Source organism: Lissotriton helveticus, chromosome 8 (assembly GCF_964261635.1).
Source record: "Lissotriton helveticus chromosome 8, aLisHel1.1, whole genome shotgun sequence".
Taxonomy (NCBI): Eukaryota; Metazoa; Chordata; class Amphibia; order Caudata; family Salamandridae; genus Lissotriton; species Lissotriton helveticus.
The window spans coordinates 1,289,707,011-1,289,726,200 of record NC_136069.1 but is presented as its reverse complement, the minus strand read 5'-3'; the positions used below and the strand labels follow the sequence as shown (position 1 = coordinate 1,289,726,200).

The 19,190-nt window shown below is 44.3% G+C and overlaps 1 protein-coding gene across 1 annotated transcript in view; it reads right to left on the bottom strand.

The window, feature by feature from the left end:
* Positions 1-19,190, bottom strand: part of MYO16 (myosin XVI) — a 2,830,569-nt gene that overhangs the window by 2,049,777 nt on the left and 761,602 nt on the right. The window contains exon 7 of the mRNA XM_078658257.1: positions 6,498-6,623. Within this exon, the coding sequence (XP_078514383.1) occupies positions 6,498-6,623 (126 nt within the window). The remainder of the gene's footprint in view (positions 1-6,497; positions 6,624-19,190) is intronic.

The window sequence follows — 19,190 nt, the reverse complement described above, 5'->3', positions numbered from 1 at the left end:
AAAATCAAAGCACTGTCTTCCAGACCAGGAGAAAACTCCTAAACTGGCGGGTGTTCTGACTATGGGTTTGGCAGTCCTGGAGTGGGGTGCTGGAGTGGCATCCCACTCCAGGACCTCCAAACGCGTAATCAGACCCTCACATATTTAGATGTTAACAAGGAGATATTGTTTTTAGGCTTGAGAGAGAGATGGTTGGTCCACACTCAACACAGCAATACGGCAGTGTGAATGGTTTGTGGGAAAGGAGTGACACATGCACTGACAAAATGTCTTGGAATGTCAAGGGGATAAAGAATCCTGTCAAATGCCAAAGGATATGGTCTTATATCCACAAGCATCAGGCATGAATAGTAATGCTACAGGACACACATCTACTTCCTCAGAAACATGAGAAGATAAAAGATAACGGGGGAGGTAGGTTGTGGTATGCCAGCGTCACGTAATCAGCACAAAGGGTGTTACTTTTGGTGCAAGTGTGCCACTTAAGGTGGAGAGTGAGCTAAAAGATGTTGATGATAGATATATCAGTGTGGTGGGAGACATATGTGACAAACATACACTACTTTAGACAAATATGCCCCCAACATCGAAACACCAGGGGGCCAATTCAGAAAGGTAAACAGAGATGAAAGTCTAACTAAGACTTTCGGTATTCACAAAGTGCATTTACGAGTAGTAAAGTTAGACCTTCATCTCAGTTTTGATCTCATTTAAACTTAAGACCAAAACGTAAGTTTAACTCAGACAAATGTCTAGCTTTACTCCTCGTAAATACCCTTTGTGAATACTGAAAGTCGTAAAGTTGGACTTTCATCTCAGTTTACCTTTGTGAATCGGGCCCAATAACTTTGGTGTGGTGCGTCTTTTGACACATGATGCACAAATCATGATATCATTTGGATGGGTGACAATATAGCTCTAGACAGTTTAAGTTCACCACTAGGTCACTAGGCAGATCATCAAGAGTGTTACTAGAAGGTATGGACACTCTTAAATTCCAAACCTCATGAGACTTTCTCCAGAATAGATTTGATGCTCACCCACCCAAGACAATACCAAAGGGGATGATGGATGGAGCGTTGGAGCAAATCAAACACTCACCCCCAGTCAACTGATCTGTGTTTAACCCATCACCATTCTTTAGCTCACTCCACCACCCCAGTTCAAACATGGCCATATGCAAATCAGTCTGACACTGTGTCTCATGGGAACAGTCCAGCCCGAACTGCCAAGCCATGTCTTCCCTGGACCGGAAACAAGCATCCTGGTACCGGTTTGGGATGGCTCAGTATTTAGGCCGAACTCCTTGGGACCATGCCCTACTTGCAGTGGACTTACAAGGTCAGACACATGTGGTGCTGATATCACAGTGGTGGCTCCAAATTCATGCCCTATATGACCAAGCGCTCCAAGAGGAAATTAGGAACCAAGTAAGGGAAGTCTTTGATGTGAATGAGGGAACTGTGCCCTCTGCCGGGGTAGATTGGGAAGACTTCAAGGTGACCATTTGAGGGAAATGTATGGTAATTGGTGTGAAGGTTGCTAGGGTGTAAGGTTACGGTATTGGAACAACAGATGGGGAATATAGAAAAGCAGGCCCCAAGTGATGAGGCAACCTTGGAGACTCAACACAAGCTGGTGGCTGGCCTAGATGATCCCCCGGAAACACTGGGAAAACATGATTACTGAATGGATACTGAAATCCACCACCATCAAGGAGATACATCACGATGGCTGGTTAACAGAGAAAAGGGTGATAGAGGTATTATGTCTTCTAAGGCCGTCACTGGGGAGGTTCTGATGCTCAAACTGATATCGTAGACTGATTTGCAGAAGTTTTCAAGGTGCTATATGTGAAGCGCAATGACAGTGATGAGGCAGGCATAAATTCCATTCTGGATGAAGCGCGCTTACCTATAGTAGATAAGGATGCAAGGTTACTTCTGAATGCTCCCATAGAGGAGCAAAACACACAAGATGATGGACGGAATGTTGCACAATGGCAAAACATTCACCCCCAGTCACAGATCTGGGTTTAATCCATCGTTATTTTGCTCACCAAGCCACCCAGTTCAGACATGGCCATTTGCAAATCAGTCTTGACCCTGTGCCTCATGGGAACAGTCCAGCCCGAACTGCCAAGCCATGTCTTCCCTGGACCGGAATCAAGCATCCTAGGACCGGTTTCTGGCTATCAGCCGTCTTCAGCCAGGATAGCTTGACTCCAGTGGGTTAGTGAGCACGGGACCCACGTCTGGGCATACCCTTCCCACATAGGGTTTGGTTCAGATGCTCCATCCATCACCACCCCCTTTTGTACCGCTTTGTTTGCCATAACTTGGCAGGGTATGCTCAGACATGAGTCTCTTGCTCACTTTGCCACTGGATTCAAGCAAGCCTGGCTGAAGACGGCTGGAATGCCAGAAACCGGTCCTAGGAAGCTTGTTTCCGGTCCAGGGAAGGCATGGCTAGGCAGTTCGGGCTGGACTGTTCCCATGAGGCACAGGGTCAGACTGATTTGCATATGGCCATGTCTGAACTGGGGTGGCAGAGTGGGCCAAAGAAAGGTGATGGATTTAACCCAGATCTGTTGACTGGGTGTGAGTGTTTGATTGGTTCAGATGCTCCGTCCATCACCACCCCCTTTTCTACCGCTTTGTTCGCCATAAGTTGGCAGGGTATGCTCAGACGTGAGTCCCTTGCTCACTTGGCCACTGGATTCAAGCAAGCCTGGCTTAAGACGGCTGGAATGCCAGAAACCGGTCCTAGGAAGCTTGTTTCCGGTCCAGGGAAGGCATGGCTTGGCAGTTTGGGTTGGACTGTTCCCATGAGGCACAGGGTCAGACTGATTTGCATATGGCCATGTCCATCACCACCCCCTTTTGTACCGCTTTGTTCCCCATAGAGGAGGCTGACATCAGGTGGGCCATTAAGTACATAGACACAGGGAAAGCACCAGGAAATGACAGTCTGTCAGCTGAATTCTGCCAGACAAATGTGGATTTGCTGAGGTCACCTATGCTAGCTATGTATAAGGAGGCTTTTGAGATGGGAGTATTACCAGCTTCACTGAGTGAGGCAAATATAGTATTCTTGCGGAAACCTGGGAGGGACCCCACTAATTGTAAATCATATCATCCATTGTCAATGATAAATATGAATGCTAAAATATTGGGGAAAATATTGGCACAACACCTAGCAAAGGTAGCAGAGTGGATAATATATGCTGATCAGGCTGGATTTACCACGACTACCAACATTTAAAAGGTATTCCCTGTTATGGGATAGGCCATACAAAGAGAGGAATTAAGTGTAGTTCTTAGTCTAGATGCCCACAAGGCTTTTGATACTGTTAACCGGGTGTTTATGGACCACACATTACAACGCTATGCCTTGGGACTGATTACCTGCGATGGGTAAAACTACTTTATACTGCTAGCAAGGCAAGAGTGAAGGTAGGTAATGGAGTGTCGGCAGTTGGTAGAAAGAGAGGGACACAGCAGGGGTGTCCTCTCTCTCCGCTGATATTTGCAATATTTATAGAGCCCCTGGCACAAATTATACATATCCAACACACAGTATGATGGTGGGCGGTAAGTAGGAAGTCATCTCATTGTATACCGACGATATAGTATTAACATTGAGAAACCCAATTACTACATGTTCAGCTTTATACAGTACATTAGAATGGGTGGTCATGCACTCAGGGTTCCGGCTAAATGCTGACAAGTTGGTATTGAACCCCATACAAGTGACTGTACCAGGGTAGGCACGTCTACCAAACATAAAGATCCAGACAACCCCAGTGAAGTACCTAGGAGTGTTTTTGTGGGCAATTTACTAGTCTCCCTTGAACAAAGTGTGCACAAGTGGCTGAGTTTCCCGATGTCCGTAATAGGGTGCATCACAATCAGCAAAATGATAATGCTACTTAGAGTACTTTATGTATTGCAACACATGCTGATGCGCATACCGGAATCATGCTTCTGCAAATTGGAAGAATTGCTCTTATTGCTCTCCTGGAGGACAGATACATTTGGAGGTACTGACGCTCCAGTAGGATAGTGGTGGGTTACAGGCACCAAATTCTAAAACCTAATATTGGGAAGCTCACAATCAGCATACAGTGTGGGGGTTTTTGGAGGGGGGAACTCATCCACTGCCAGGAAAATTGCCATACTTGCTACTACCATGGATATTACCGGCATTACTCTTAGTTCCTCAAAAGAAACGGCCAACTTTCTCATTACAGGTTAAGACCTGCTAGATATATGGGGACAGGCAACTAAAAGAGATGGGGATGAATACATGTATATGTAGCAGCTAATTCCCTGGTTTTCCGGGATTAGTCAAATGATTCGACTCCTCACGTGACATTGGAGATCTGTTAGAGAATGGCCAAATGGTGGGCTATGCTGATTTCTGTGACACATGGGGGTAGCTGGTGGTGGATGCTTCCTGGCATAAGCTGATTTTGCAGTGGCTGTCTGCAAAGTCTGGGCAAGGATTCAACGAAAACTGGAAACACGTGTGTTAAATTAGACCCTTCCAGACATGGGAGGTGAGGGCAAACTCATCACTTGAATTTAATCCCTATTGATACCATGCACGACTACCTGTATAAACACACTGAAGACATAATGGGAAGGGGATATTGGCATGGAGTTAAGGGAAGGGGACTAATATCTATATTGGGTAACTGCAGGAGTGTTAGTCATAATGCATACCTGAAACTTATAAATAATAAATGCGTACATAGGGATTACATCATGCCACAGTGGCTGCACAGACTAAGTTCCTCCAGATCTGAACAGTGCCCCAAATTCAGAATGACAGAGGGAACCTATATTCACATGTGGGGGATATGTCTGGGTATGATTGCCGCCAGTGAGGATATTTCAGATTTTAGTGATACTAGCTGAATTGCAACTGCAGCCAACAATACAGATGTGCTCACTGGGTCTAGTCACCCATAATAAACACACTAGATATGTGGATAAGGTATGTGAATTAGGCCTCACAATTGCAAAAATGCATGTAGCACTGAGATGGATGTCCAGACGACTCCCCACACAAAAGCAATGGATCTGGGTATTTGCGAGGTGGGTAAGGGCTGAATCAGGGGTACTTCACAGGTTGGTTTACAATGGAGTGAAACAGGGAGGAGGGGTGTAATGGGACTTAGTAGAAGTTGGCTACCACAGGAAATAGGAGACCCTGTACCAAGACAAGATGTAAAAAGGACAGATGATGAACACCTTATAGATGTGTCTGTGATGCTGATTTTTTTTTTATTTGATGCAATAGTACCAATTATGCTGTCTAGGTGATCCAAATGTTATGTATGAACTTATATTCATTTTCACATGATGTGACTAACCTCTCTCCCCCTGATTAGGAGGGTTTTTGGGTACATGGGAAGGGACAAGTCACTGAACTGTAATGTTATCTTGTTCTTAAAATCAATTAACATTTTTAAACCATAAAAAAAATAAAAAGACTTGCAACTGGTTCAGGAAAGAAACCTAGCAATAGAATGCAGTACTATGGCAAATCTTCAAAACGTAGTTCTACATCTTTCTGAAACAATTTTCAAGCACATCAAGTAAAATATGAGCTGCTGATGTACATCCAGGCTTTGCACAACTCAAAAATCCTTTCCCAACTCTAAAACATAAATTGATGTTCCCTGGTGAGATTATGCATAAACGGAGGGAACGTAAGCATTGGGTCTATGACAGTTAAGTCATGGCAGACTGTGCCATATCTTCAAGCAGCTCTTGGAGTGGCAAGGCATGCTCTTTGGAGCAGGAGTTGATGCCACTTTCTCTTGTATAAAGTAATAATGTAATATTGAATTGCAGGGCATCAGTCAAGCTGAACTCTGTTCTTCACCAACTGAAGTTATGTAACCTGCTTTTGCTTGCAAACAGCATTTGTTCATGCCTGTATTTGCATCTGCTACGGTGACCATATTAGATATTAAAGACAGAGCTCTAGGCTTCACTGATGATTATTTTACGTTGATGCAAATTTCAACTGATTCCAATGTTTGTTTTAATTCTCGAATAGGAATAATCTTCTCAGCCTGAGCGAGGTTGCGCAATGCCCTAGACACATTTCAACAAGGACCAAAAACAATGCTCAGTTCTGCAAACCACAGCATAAGCTGATTATCAAAGCACACCTTCAAAGTAATATCTGAAGTACATATAAGAAAAACACATTTTCAAAAGATGGGTTTCAAGCCTTGACAATCTATAATTCCAGTTCTCACTTGGTGATGGGTATGTGCAGTGCTATTGGGGTCTTTCACACCTGTAGATCCCAGTTCTTGTTAAAACGGAGGTACTGCAATTAGTGTTATTGTAATACCAATTGCATAGTTTGCAATTGTAAAATGATCAAAATCATTATTTATAGATTAGACACAATATAACAAAAATATATCATTATATGACATAAACACAAATTTAAACAAAAGCATCAAACTTTACCTGTCCGTATTTGGCTGCTAGGTGAAGAGGTGTCCAGTAGTGGTTATCAGCAGCATTGGGATCAGCTGAATTTTCTAAAAGCAGCGTAGCCACATCTTTGTATCCACTTGCACAGGCCATGTGAAGCTAGAAAAGAGACATATATATTATGAAAAGCATCAAAGGCACTCTATTAATGTAACTCATGGAGGATTTGTTTTGGTTTCCACAATGGCTTTAGCATTCAGAAATATTCATATTTGGAGCAGTGTATCCAGAGAGAATATTGTTAAAAGTTGCTCCTTAATTCTGATGGGCCTATAACTACAGTTACAGAGCCTAGAGAAATGACAAGTTTAGTGGTGACATTGCTCGTAAGTGGTATTCTATTTGTAGATTACACTTGCTGCAAACAGAGGTCTCTTGGCAGAATAATGGTCAAAACATGCAGCAATCAGCATGGTAAGTCCAATTCTAGCATGTTATTCCTCAAAAATGTATAATCCCTACAAAATTACCTAGAACCCAAGCCCGGTAACTCACAAGTAGAGAAAATTCTGGGTCGCATAAATAATCACAAGTATTGAAGGTCAGATATGCCTACATTCTAGGGCTTATATGCTCATGGAGCAAATTTAATGAGTTTACATGGGTAGAATTTATTTGTCAAGGAATAGTAGTGCTTCCAAAATTTTAGTAGCTCTGTAATCATAGTATTGAATACAGCCTAACCCAGGACAACTATGAATCTCCATGACCCTCTGAGATTTCTCTGGAACTCTGGTAAGAAGAATTACCCCTTTTTAACTTCCTTCTCTGAATTGAAGTTTGAGTACTAATGTCAGAAATAAGAGACCAGTGAATTATCTTCAATGATATCTGTAAATGATAAATTTTAGAGTTGCGATTATACATGGGGCTATATTGAAATAAGAAACCACTATCCAGAGTAATAAAGTCTGTACAAAGTCTGTACAACTATATGGTTGACATGGGCTATTACAGACTTTTATGATACACCATAAAAAAATGGTAATTTCTTACATTAGTTACAATGGTGATATGTCTTTAATTCCATGACCTTTAATTTGTCATATGTTTACTTACCCTTCTTTAATTCATCATAACGTTAGTTTGTCTATCTGTCACTGCATGGATAGAAAATGTAAATTTTCCCCTTGATCTACCTTCACATTTTTGCCTTCTCCCTATTCAAAAATGTAAATAAGCATGCTGCTAACCTTTTCTTTAATTGGATTTTTTAATTTAATGCAATTACATTGTGACGGGGGAAGTCAGTACAGGACCAAGGCGAACATGAATATAACCCCTAGGCATGTGAATGGACCTCTCTCCCCTCTCTTTATGCAGCAATCGGAAAACTGGAGCAGATCTGACACTCCATTGTACATACCAGAAGACAAAAACGAACACTGTTACTTTAACTGGGCCGAGTTCACCCCATGCCCCGCCCCCTCCTGTGACGTAGAGGACGCCGACTGAGTAAATCCCGGAAGCAACCGGTCATTGGTGTGTTCTGCACCTGGAGGAGAAGAAGACACGAGTGGAGAGAAAGCGGAGTTTGAAGAAAGAAGTACAGACGGGAGAACAAGGCCGGAGTCACCCCGACGATCAGTGAATCCAGGAGGCCAACGACAAGGCTCCACCATAAGTGTGGAAGGGTATGCTCAGATGTGAGTCCCTTGCTCACTGCACCATCAGGATTCAAGCAAGCCGGGCCGAAGACGGCTGTAATGCCAGAAACCGGTCCCCGGAACCTTGTTTCCTTTCCAGTAAAGAATTGGCTTGGTAGTTTGGTCTGCCCTGTTCCCATGATGCACTGGGCCAGGGACAGACTAATTTGCATGTAGCCAGGTTCTGAACTGGGATGGTGCAGTGAGCTAAAAAACGGTGATGGATCAAGTCCTGATCTTTTGACTGGGTAGGAGTGTTCTGCTTAATTCAGATACTCTATCCATCACCACCCCCCTTTTTGAATCGTTTTGGCCACCATAAGTGTGGAAGGGTATGCTCAGATGTGAGTCCCTTGCTCACTGCACCATCAGGATTCAAGCAAGCCGGGCCGAAGACGGCTGTAATGCCAGAAACCGGTCCCCGGAAGCTTGTTTCCTTTCCAGTAAAGAATTGGCTTGGTAGTTTGGTCTGCCCTGTTCCTATGATGCACTGGGCCAGGGACAGACTAATTTGCATGTAGCCAGGTTCTGAACTTGGATGGTGCAGTGAGCTAAAAAACGGTGATGGATCAAGCCCTGATCTTTTGACTGGGTAGGAGTGTTCTGCTTAATTCAGATACTCTATCCATCACCACCCCCCTTTTTGAATCGTTTTGGCCACCATAAGTGTGGAAGGGTATGCTCAGATGTGAGTCCCTTGCTCATTGCACCATCAGGATTCAAGCAAGCCGGGCCGAAGACGGCTGTAATGCCAGAAACCGGTCCCCGGAACCTTGTTTCCTTTCCAGTAAAGAATTGGCTTGGTAGTTTGGTCTGCCCTGTTCCCATGATGCACTGGGCCAGGGACAGACTAATTTGCATGTAGCCAGGTTCTGAACTGGGATGGTGCAGTGAGCTAAAAAACGGTGATGGATTAAGCCCTGATCTTTTGACTGGGTAGGAGTGTTCTGCTTAATTCAGATACTCTATCCATCACCACCCCCCCTTTTTGAATCGTTTTGGCCACCATAAGTGTGGAAGGGTATGCTCAGATGTGAGTCCCTTGCTCACTGCACCATCAGGATTCAAGCAAGCCGGGCCGAAGACGGCTGTAATGCCAGAAACCGGTCCCGGAAGCTTGTTTCCTTTCCAGTAAAGAATTGGCTTGGTAGTTTGGTCTGCCCTGTTCCCATGATGCACTGGGCCAGGGACAGACTTATTTGCATGTAGCCAGGTTCTGAACTGGGATGGTGCAGTGAGCTAAAAAACGGTGATGGATCAAGCCCTGATCTTTTGACTGGGTAGGAGTGTTCTGCTTAATTCAGATACTCTATCCATCACCACCCCCCTTTTTGAATCGTTTGGCCACCATAAGTGTGGAAGGGTATGCTCAGATGTGAGTCCCTTGCTCACTGCACCATCAGGATTCAAGCAAGCCGGGCCGAAGACGGCTGTAATGCCAGAAACCGGTCCCCGGAAGCTTGTTTCCTTTCCAGTAAAGAATTGGCTTGGTAGTTTGGTGTGCCCTGTTCCCATGATGCACTGGGCCAGGGACAGACTAATTTGCATGTAGGCAGGTTCTGAACTGGGATGGTGCAGTGAGCTAAAAAACGGTGATGGATCAAGCCCTGATCTTTTGACTGGGTGGAGTGTTCTGCTTAATTCAGATACTGTATCCATCACCACCCCCCTTTTTGAATCGTTTTGGCCACCATAAGTGTGGAAGGTTATGCTCAGATGTGAGTCCCTTGCTCACTGCACCATCAGGATTCAAGCAAGCCGGGCCGAAGACGGCTGTAATGCCAGAAACCAGTCCCCGGAAGCTTGTTTCCTTTCCAGTAAAGAATTGGCTTGGTAGTTTGGTCTGCCCTGTTCCCATGATGCACTGGGCCAGGGACAGACTAATTTGCATGTAGCCAGGTTCTGAACTGGGATGGTGCAGTGAGCTAAAAAACGGTGATGGATCAAGCCCTGATCTTTTGACTGGGTAGGAGTGTTCTGCTTATTTCAGATACTCTATCCATCACCACCCCCCTTTTTGAATTGTTTTGGCCACCATAAGTGTGGAAGGGTATGCTCAGATGTGAGTCCCTTGCTCACTGCACCATCAGGATTCAAGCAAGCCGGGCCGAAGACGGCTGTAATGCCAGAAACCGGTCCCCGGAAGCTTGTTTCCTTTCCAGTAAAGAATTGGCTTGGTAGTTTGGTCTGCCCTGTTCCCATGATGCACTGGGCCAGGGACAGACTAATTTGCATGTAGCCAGGTTCTGAACTGGGATGGTGCAGTGAGCTAAAAAATGGTGATGGATCAAGCCCTGATCTTTTGACTGGGTAGGAGTGTTCTGCTTAATTCAGATACTCTATCCATCACCACCCCCTTTTTTGAATCGTTTTGGCCACCATAAGTGTGGAAGGGTATGCTCAGATGTGAGTCCCTTGCTCACTGCACCATCAGGATTCAAGCAAACCGGGCCGAAGATGGCTGTAATGCCAGAAACCGTTCCCCAGATGCTTGTTTCCTTTCCAGTAAAGAATTGGCTTGGTAGTTTGGTCTGCCATGTTCCCATGATGCACTGGGCCAGGGACAGACTAATTTGCATGTTGCCCGGTTCTGAACTGGGATGGTGCAGTGAGCTAAAAAACAGTGATGGATCAAGCCCTGATCTTTTGACTGGGTAGGAGTGTTCTGCTTAATTCAGATACTCTATCCATCACCACCCCCCTTTTTGAATCGTTTTGGCCACCATAAGTGTGGAAGGGTATGCTCAGATGTGAGTCCCTTGCTCACTGCACCATCAGGATTCAAGCAAGCCGGGCCGAAGATGGCTGTAATGCCAGAAACCGGTCCCCGGAAGCTTGTTTCCTTTCCAGTAAAGAATTGGCTTGGTAGTTTGGTCTGCCCTGTTCCCATGATGCACTGGGCCAGGGACAGACTAATTTGCATGTAGCCAGGTTCTGAACTGGGATGGTGCAGTGAGCTAAAAAACGGTGATGGATCAAGCCCTGATCTTTTGACTGGGTAGGAGTGTTCTGCTTAATTCAGATACTCTACCCATCACCACCCCCCTTTTTGAAACGACAAGGCTCAGCGCCCAGCCACGCTTCAGGGAAAGCGTGGCTTTCACAGGTACATTCGCGTATCTCGGGTTGGACGGGACGGAAGGGTTTTTAAACCACGATAAAGAACCTTCCAGCAGTACCTCTCACTTCCTCCCCTGAGCACACCCAGCACCGCGTAGCAGCTGTTTTCTTTCTTGTTGTGTGCACTGTGTGGCTCCTTACTACCCTTACCCTGACACTGTATATATATTGGGCACCAGACTGAAGGAAGTCTCCTTTTCCTTTTTTTTTGTTCCCACATACGACCGGATTGGCGGTGAAACCTGGAGTGGAGAAAACGCGGCCTGGATCTTTGTAAAGGGCGTTTTCCTCTGGAGAAGAAAGAAGCCGAAGCTCCCCTTCCCTATTATAGACTCTCTGACCGCCGAAGACGATTGTTGAAACCAATAAAACCCTCACTAACCCCACTTCGTGTCATCTCGAGTTCCTCTAGCCAGCCACAAGTGGTGGAGAATGCGGGCAAAGAGATAACCATCTGCAATCTTAAGATGGAAGACCTACTGCAACACCTGGTAAAAGGACAGGAACAGTTAGGATGGGCTGTGGAGCAACAACTGACCTCCACACAAGCCGACAGAGAGACATTAAAAAACACTATATCTGCCCAGATAGAGGGGTTGCAAAAGATGATGACAGACCCGGTTAGCCCCTCACATCGGGAACCTCGAAGCCCTCATCCCAGTCCGTCGGGGATTTCCCTCCAAAAGTACACACCCGGGGAAGACCCTGACGCATTTCTGCTCAATTCTGAGAGAGCAGCCCTAGCGTGTGGATGGCCTCTGGAGAAGTGGCCATTCTTTCTGGCCCCCCATTTAACTGGGGAGGCTCAGGCGGCCTACCAGGTTGCAAACGCCACAGGGCCCCCTATGCCACCATCAAAATCATAATCCTTGACCACCTAGGTCTCGACGCAGAGGCCTATCGGTTGCCCTTAAGGAAAGAGAGGGGAGCGCCCGGGGAGAATCCAAAGACTTTATTTTTTTGTATGGAAATGGCCGCTGATAAAATGCTCACTCCAGTGGTTTGTTCTAAGGAGGAAATCATGGACAAAATATATTTAGAACAATATTTGGAGGCCTTACTCTTTGGCACCCAAAAATGGTTACGACAACACTCCAATTTGACAACCGCCCAAGCCATGGAGATGGCCTCCACGTTCGCCAGGGTACAACCACGACTACATCCTTGGGAGCTGGAAAAACCCATCAGACACCCTCCCAAAGTGGACAGAAAACCACGTCAGAGCATGGAGTCCTACACTCCTTGCCCCTCCAAGCCCGAAATACCCACTTTCAAGGGTCCCCAGTGTTTCGAATGTGGGACCTGAGGGCACATCCTAGACTCTGTCCATTAAGAAAAACTACCGAAGAGCCCATGGAAGTAGGATACCTTCCTAAGACGGTTCTTTACTCGGCGGAACTAGGAGGAGCATACCATGTAAGTGTAGGGGTGAATGGGAAGAAGATCAAAGCCCTCCTAGACTCGGGGTGTAGGCAATCAGTTATTGAAGGGGCCTTCGTAAAAGCTAATCAAGTAGTACCGAACACCTTAGTGTATATCAAGTGCGTCCATGGAGATGTAAAAGGCTATCCAGTGGCCAACGTATCCCTAATATTAGCTGAGGACAAGACACATATGGTCAGCGTAGGGGTATTAGAGACTCTCTTCGAATAAATTATCATGGGGACTGACAACCCCCACTTCTTGGAACTCTTTACTCAAACCCTAAAACTCACAGACCCCAACAAAACGTGTAGAACAAGAGATCATCTTACTGTCCCTGCTTGGTGTCACCCGAGACATGGGCGACCGACAAGAGCTTGAAGTTCGCTCAAGCCAATGACGCCACCTTAATGAATGCATGGGAGCAGGCACATGTCACCCAAGACTCCCCTGATGTCAGGTTTCCAAAGTTCATTATTAAAGAAGGCCTACTCTACCGACAGGGGAACAAAGAAGATCCCCTACAGCTCTTAGTCCCCACCTCTTTCAGAGAACAGATAATGTTCTATTCACACACTCAGCTTCTAGCAGGACACATAGGAAGCGAAGAAACCACACAGAATGTATTGAGGAACTTGTATTGGCCAGGTGTTTATAAAGACATAAAGAGCCATTGTCAAGCTTGTGACGTATGTCAAAGGAAAAACACCCATCATCCCCCTTCCGTGCCCTTACAACCACTTACGATAATCGGTACATCTTTTGAGAGAGTAGGGATGGATTTGATAGGACCCCTCCCTAGGACCAGACGGGGAAATATATATGCCATTGTGATAGTGGACTACGCCACTAGATTCCCTGAGGCCTTCCCTCTGAAGAAACCTACCTCCCGTGCTATAGCAGAGAAGTTCATTGATTTATTTTCCCGAGTAGGCTTCCCAAAGGAGATCCTAACAGATCAAGGTACACCATTCGTTTCCAGGTTGATGCGGGAAGTATGTAAGATGTTAGACCTTCATCAGATCAAGACGTCTGTATACCACCCGCAGACAGACGGACTCATGGAGCGTTATAACGGAACCCTCAAGGCTACCCTCAAGAAGATGTTGTCAGTAAACGGAAGGGACTGGGATCTCATCCTCCCCCTAGCTTTATACGTGATATGAGGGCAAACACAAAGTAGCCTGGGATGTTCGTCCTTTGAAGTGTTATATGGACGTCATCCCAGAACACTACTGGACATGACAAAGGAAGCATGGGAAACTGAAAAAACAGGAGAAGAACGAAGTATCCTAGAGTACAGCCAGTCCCTAAAGAACAAGCTAGGAAAGATAAGGGAATTGGATTACTCTAACCTAGAGAAGAGTAAGGGAAGACAGAAGGCCCACTATGATGAAGGGAAAAGGTGGAGACGACTCGAGGTGGACGATTGGGCTCAGGTCCTCCTACCCTCCTCAACAAAAAAATTTCAAGCGGAATGGATGGGACCCATATAAAGTAACCGGAACCATTTGTAAAATGACCTATAGGATCCAGATATCTCCCCGAAAGATGCAAACTTATCATATCAATGCCTTAAACAAATGGATCGGTCCTCTCCCAAAGAGCACTCACCTCACCTTACCAACAGGATCTTCCTCATCATCAACCTTAGAAGAACCGTGATCAACGAAGAACTGAGGCATCAAGAGCAGGAAAGCCTGCATGAAATACTAGTACCTTTCTCTTCGCTGTTCTCGGATCTCCCGGGGAAGACCTCGCTGATAGAACACCGGATCGAAACACCACGAGGGGCAGTGGTTAAACAGCGACCATACAGGATACCTGCCACCAAAAGACTAGTTGTACGAAAAGAAGTTCAAGAAATGCTACATCTAGGCGTGATCAGGCCGTCCCGGAGCGAATGGTCATCCCCGATTGTAATGGTGCCTAAACCATACGGAAGTACAAGGTTTTGTATGGACTTCCGCGCCTTAACCCGTCTTTCCTCCTTCGATACCTACCCCATACCCCGAATCGACTAATTGATCCAAAAACTCAGGGAGGCCAAACATATCAGCACGTTGGATTTGACCAAAGGGTTTTGGCAAGTGCCCCTACGGGATGAAGACAAAAAATAAACGGCCTTGTGACACCAGACGGACTATATGAGTTCAATATCCTCCCCTTTGGCCTGCATGGAGCCCCTGCAACTTTTCAGCGCCTAATGAACGAAATCCTGAGAGAATACCAAACATTCAGCTCCGCCTACCTCAACGACATTATAGTATTTGGCACCACATGGGAGTGCCACCTAGAACACCTACAAACAATCTTGGGGACCCTTCAGAAGGCTGGCCTACATGTTAATTCGAAGAAATCCCTTTTGGGTTACCAAAAAGTAAAATACCTGGGATACATTCTAGGACATGGAGTAATCGAGCCCCAGATAGAAAAAATCAGGGCAATAGCAGACACCACCTTTTCCAAGAGCAAAAAAGAGATGAGGGCCTTTCTGGGGCTAATCGGGTACTACCGCCGCTTTATCCCCTCATTTTCGGAGATAGCAGCTCCCTTAACTGAAACGCTTAAAAAAGACTTTAACACCCTAACATATCAAAGTCCTACATCTGCCATGTGGAGAGCCTTTAACTCTCTAAAGAGAGCCATTACTACCAGTCCGGTGCTCTCCTCCCCGGATTTCACCAGACCTTTTATCCTCCACACCGATGCTTCTGATTATGGGGTGGGGGCAGTTCTATCTCAATTGTCTCCTGATGGAGTGGAGCATCCAATACTCTACATCAGCAGGAAACTCTTTTCAAGGGAGCTAAAATACCCAACAATCGAGAAAGAATGTCTCGCAATAAAGTGGGCTATTGATAAATTAAGATATTACCTCGAGGGCCACCCATTCACCCTGTACATGGACCATGCTCCTCTACAGTGGATGAGCCGTAACATCTCACAGAATCCCCGAGTCCTCAAGTGGTTTTTGTCCCTCCAACCATTCTCCTTCAAAGTCACTCATCGCAAAGGGATCGATAACGGAAGTGCAGATTTTCTCTCTCGGTTTCCTCTCCCCAATCGGGAGAATCCAGGAGGGTGGTATGTGAGAGGGGAAGTCAGGACAGGACCAAGGCGAACATGAATATAACCCCTAGGCATGTGACTGGACCTCTCTCCCCTCTCTTTATGTAGCAATCGGAAAACTGGAGCAGATCTGACACTCCATTGTACATACCAGAAGACGAAAACGAACACTGTTACTTTAACTGGGCCAAGTTCACCCCGAGCCTCGCCCCCTCCTGCGACGTAGAGGACGCCGACGGAGTAAATCCCGGAAGCAACCAGACATCGGTGTGTTCTGCACCTGGAGGAGAAGAAGACGCGAGTGGAGAGAAAGCGGAGTTTGAAGAAAGAAGTACAGACGGGAGAACGAGGCCGGAGTCACCCCGATGATCAGCGAAGCCAGGAGGCCAACAACAAGGCGCATCACCCAGCCAAGCGTGGCTTTCACAGGTACGTTCGCGTATCTTGGGTTGGGTGGGACGGAAGTGTTTTTAAACCACGATGAAGGAACCTCCAGCCGAACCACTCACTCCCTCTCCTGAGCACACCCGGCACCGCGTAGCAGCTGTTTTCTTTCTTGTTGTGCACACTGTGTGGCTCCTCAATACTCTTCCACTGACACTGTATATATATATTGGGCACCAGACTGAAGGAAGTCTCCTTTTCCTTTTTTTTTTGATTCCCACAAATGACCGGATCGGTGGTGAAACCCCCTCCTTCAACCTGGAGCGGAGAAAACACGGCCTGGATCTTCGTAAAGGGCGTTTTTCCCCAGAGAAGAAAGAAGCCGAAGCTCCCCTTCCCTATTATAGACTCTCTGACCGCCGAAGACGATTGTTGAAACCAATAAAACCCTCACTAACCCCACTTCGTGTCGTCTCAAGTTCCTCTAGCCCGCCACATACATTAAATTACTTTAATACAAATGTTTATCATAACTGAAATTCAATTACAATTTTTGTATTTCTTTTTATGCAATGCCACACATTTTCTTACTGCAATGACAAAACAATTCCCAAATCTAAACCAAATACAAATGTATAATATTTTCATTATATTAAATAATTATTAACTCTTACCATTAATCTACTCTTAATATAGTAAATAAAAATAATAACACTGTTGTATTTCTAATGTTAACTCTATAATTCAAATTATATTACCTTGTATAGTATTACATTCAATCTTACAATAACTTCAGTTCATGTTAAATTACATTTTAATAATAAACTTGTTTCTAACATTAGCCTTAGATTGTGTTGAATATTTCTATTGAATTATATTAATAAATATCCTGAAGATAACTGTAAATGTAATTGTTGTTTCCTATCATATACAATACTACTTAAATCCAAGGTACTCTAACTTTAACTCTAACTTATTTAAATTACATTCTTTTTCAATAGATTGCCGTAATGGTAATGCTAAACTAATCAATAAAAAAATTATATTAATAAAAATCTTTAACAACCAACAAAGTAGTTATTCCTTTGACCTTAATGCTAAATTATCCTTACATTAAATAACATTTTTTTGATCTGATTGGCAGAAGTAATGAATAAAAATAAAGGTGGTGTCAAAGTATTGGTGACTTAGCAAATGGCAGATGACGTAAAAGGGAACAGAACATTTCAGTCACTGTTCTATAGTGTGCATGTAGCATATTTGTATTAGAATACCACCATGGCAGTGCTAAAACATGCAGTTAAAAAATTACATTTGTATGTCTCAGTCTTACTGCATATTTTAGCACTGCCCAATAGGTTATCCACATGGATACCTAACATAGGCTTAGACAGCATTACACAGTAGTGATGGTAGTGCTGCACAACTTCAAAGCATGGAGTAAAATTAAAACAGTGCTTTTTTCGTGTTTCTAAACACTAGAGTGTCTAAACAGTGTTTTGTTCATGATTGTGGGAAAACAGAGATCACATATCTAATGAACCTATGTCACCATTTAACAGTTAGTAGCATGCTAATTAATGTGATTTAGACCACTCTGTTGGTTTCATAGCAGGTGGCTAGTGCCTACCACCCATTTTTGGCTGAAGGAGAGTTATTGGGCTATTTTCTGCACCATAAGTGTTTTTAACACCATATTTCTTCTAGTGTGGTTATGGAATGCACAACAGCTGATAATAACAGGAATAATAATAAAAATGAGATTGCAACAATTTCAATCGGTATAATGAATTCAGATACATTTTGGAATTACCAACATTTTATAAATGAGGTATTTACTAGTCAAAGTCTTGAAAGCTTTACTGTTACTAATATACTGGGGAAACGTTTGACGGGAAAATAATGTCACTACCTGTTCTTACGTAATGTTCTACTTTCAAACACTTTTTTATTGAATTACCTATTCAACCCTTAGAAATGGTATATTATTTACCAAGATAATTTCTAGACTTGCAAATTCTTAACAAAGTAAAAATAAACAGCTGAGCCATACACCTTAAAGGATCTAGGGCATGCAATATATGGAGTTGAATACAGACACCACACTGATCGCAGATATTGTACCGATCTGAATTAAAATAGAAATACAGCAAAGGCTCTTTTTAATGTTGTTGCAATATCAATTGTGTTTCATTTTTCTGTTTCACAGATAAATGTCAATCATTGCTGTAGTGCAGAAGGCCCAATGTTCAGTGAACATTCACATACATTGAAGAATAGGATCCTGCTGGGAATATCAGTATGGCTTTCACTGGAATATGCATTGAAACCTGCTCAAGGTGTAACTTTCTAGCCTCATTATGTTATGTTAATCTTATTTATAGAGCACATGACTATCAAGATGTTTCTTGGTACTAAAACATAACGAACAATCAGAAAGTCTGAGGTATGGAGCTGAGGGCTAATCCAAGTATGCTTGCTTGTACAGCCAGATCTTCAGTGTTTTCCAGAAGCGAGAAAAATTAGATTCCAGGCGAATGCTCAGTGGGAGCGAATTCCAGATTGCTGGGGCTTGTGCTGCAAAGCTTCCAGATTCAAATTTCTGGAATTTCAGAATGTTCAGGAGCTTTGAATTAGAAGACCACAAATTGAGTTTAGGAGAGGAATGTTTCACCGTCCCAGAAATTTACTGAGGGTCAAGTCCTCTCGGGCCCCTAAATGTTTGACAACATTAGTCAACATTTTTATGACTTTCTAAAAATAGTAAATCAGCACTCGCATGAAGGTGTAGATCTACAAGTGCAGACTTACAGCCAGATTCATCAAGCAAAATTGCGATCAGAATAGCTGCGAATTAGCTATTGTGATCGCAATTAACAGAAAAGCAATTCATGATGTGAAAAACACAGAAATTGTGAATTCGCAAAATTAAAATAGCGAAATCGCAAAATAAATCGCAGAATCTAGGAGGAACCCCTATAGCGAATCGGAAATAGCGAGAATCCATGGATTCTGCGATTTG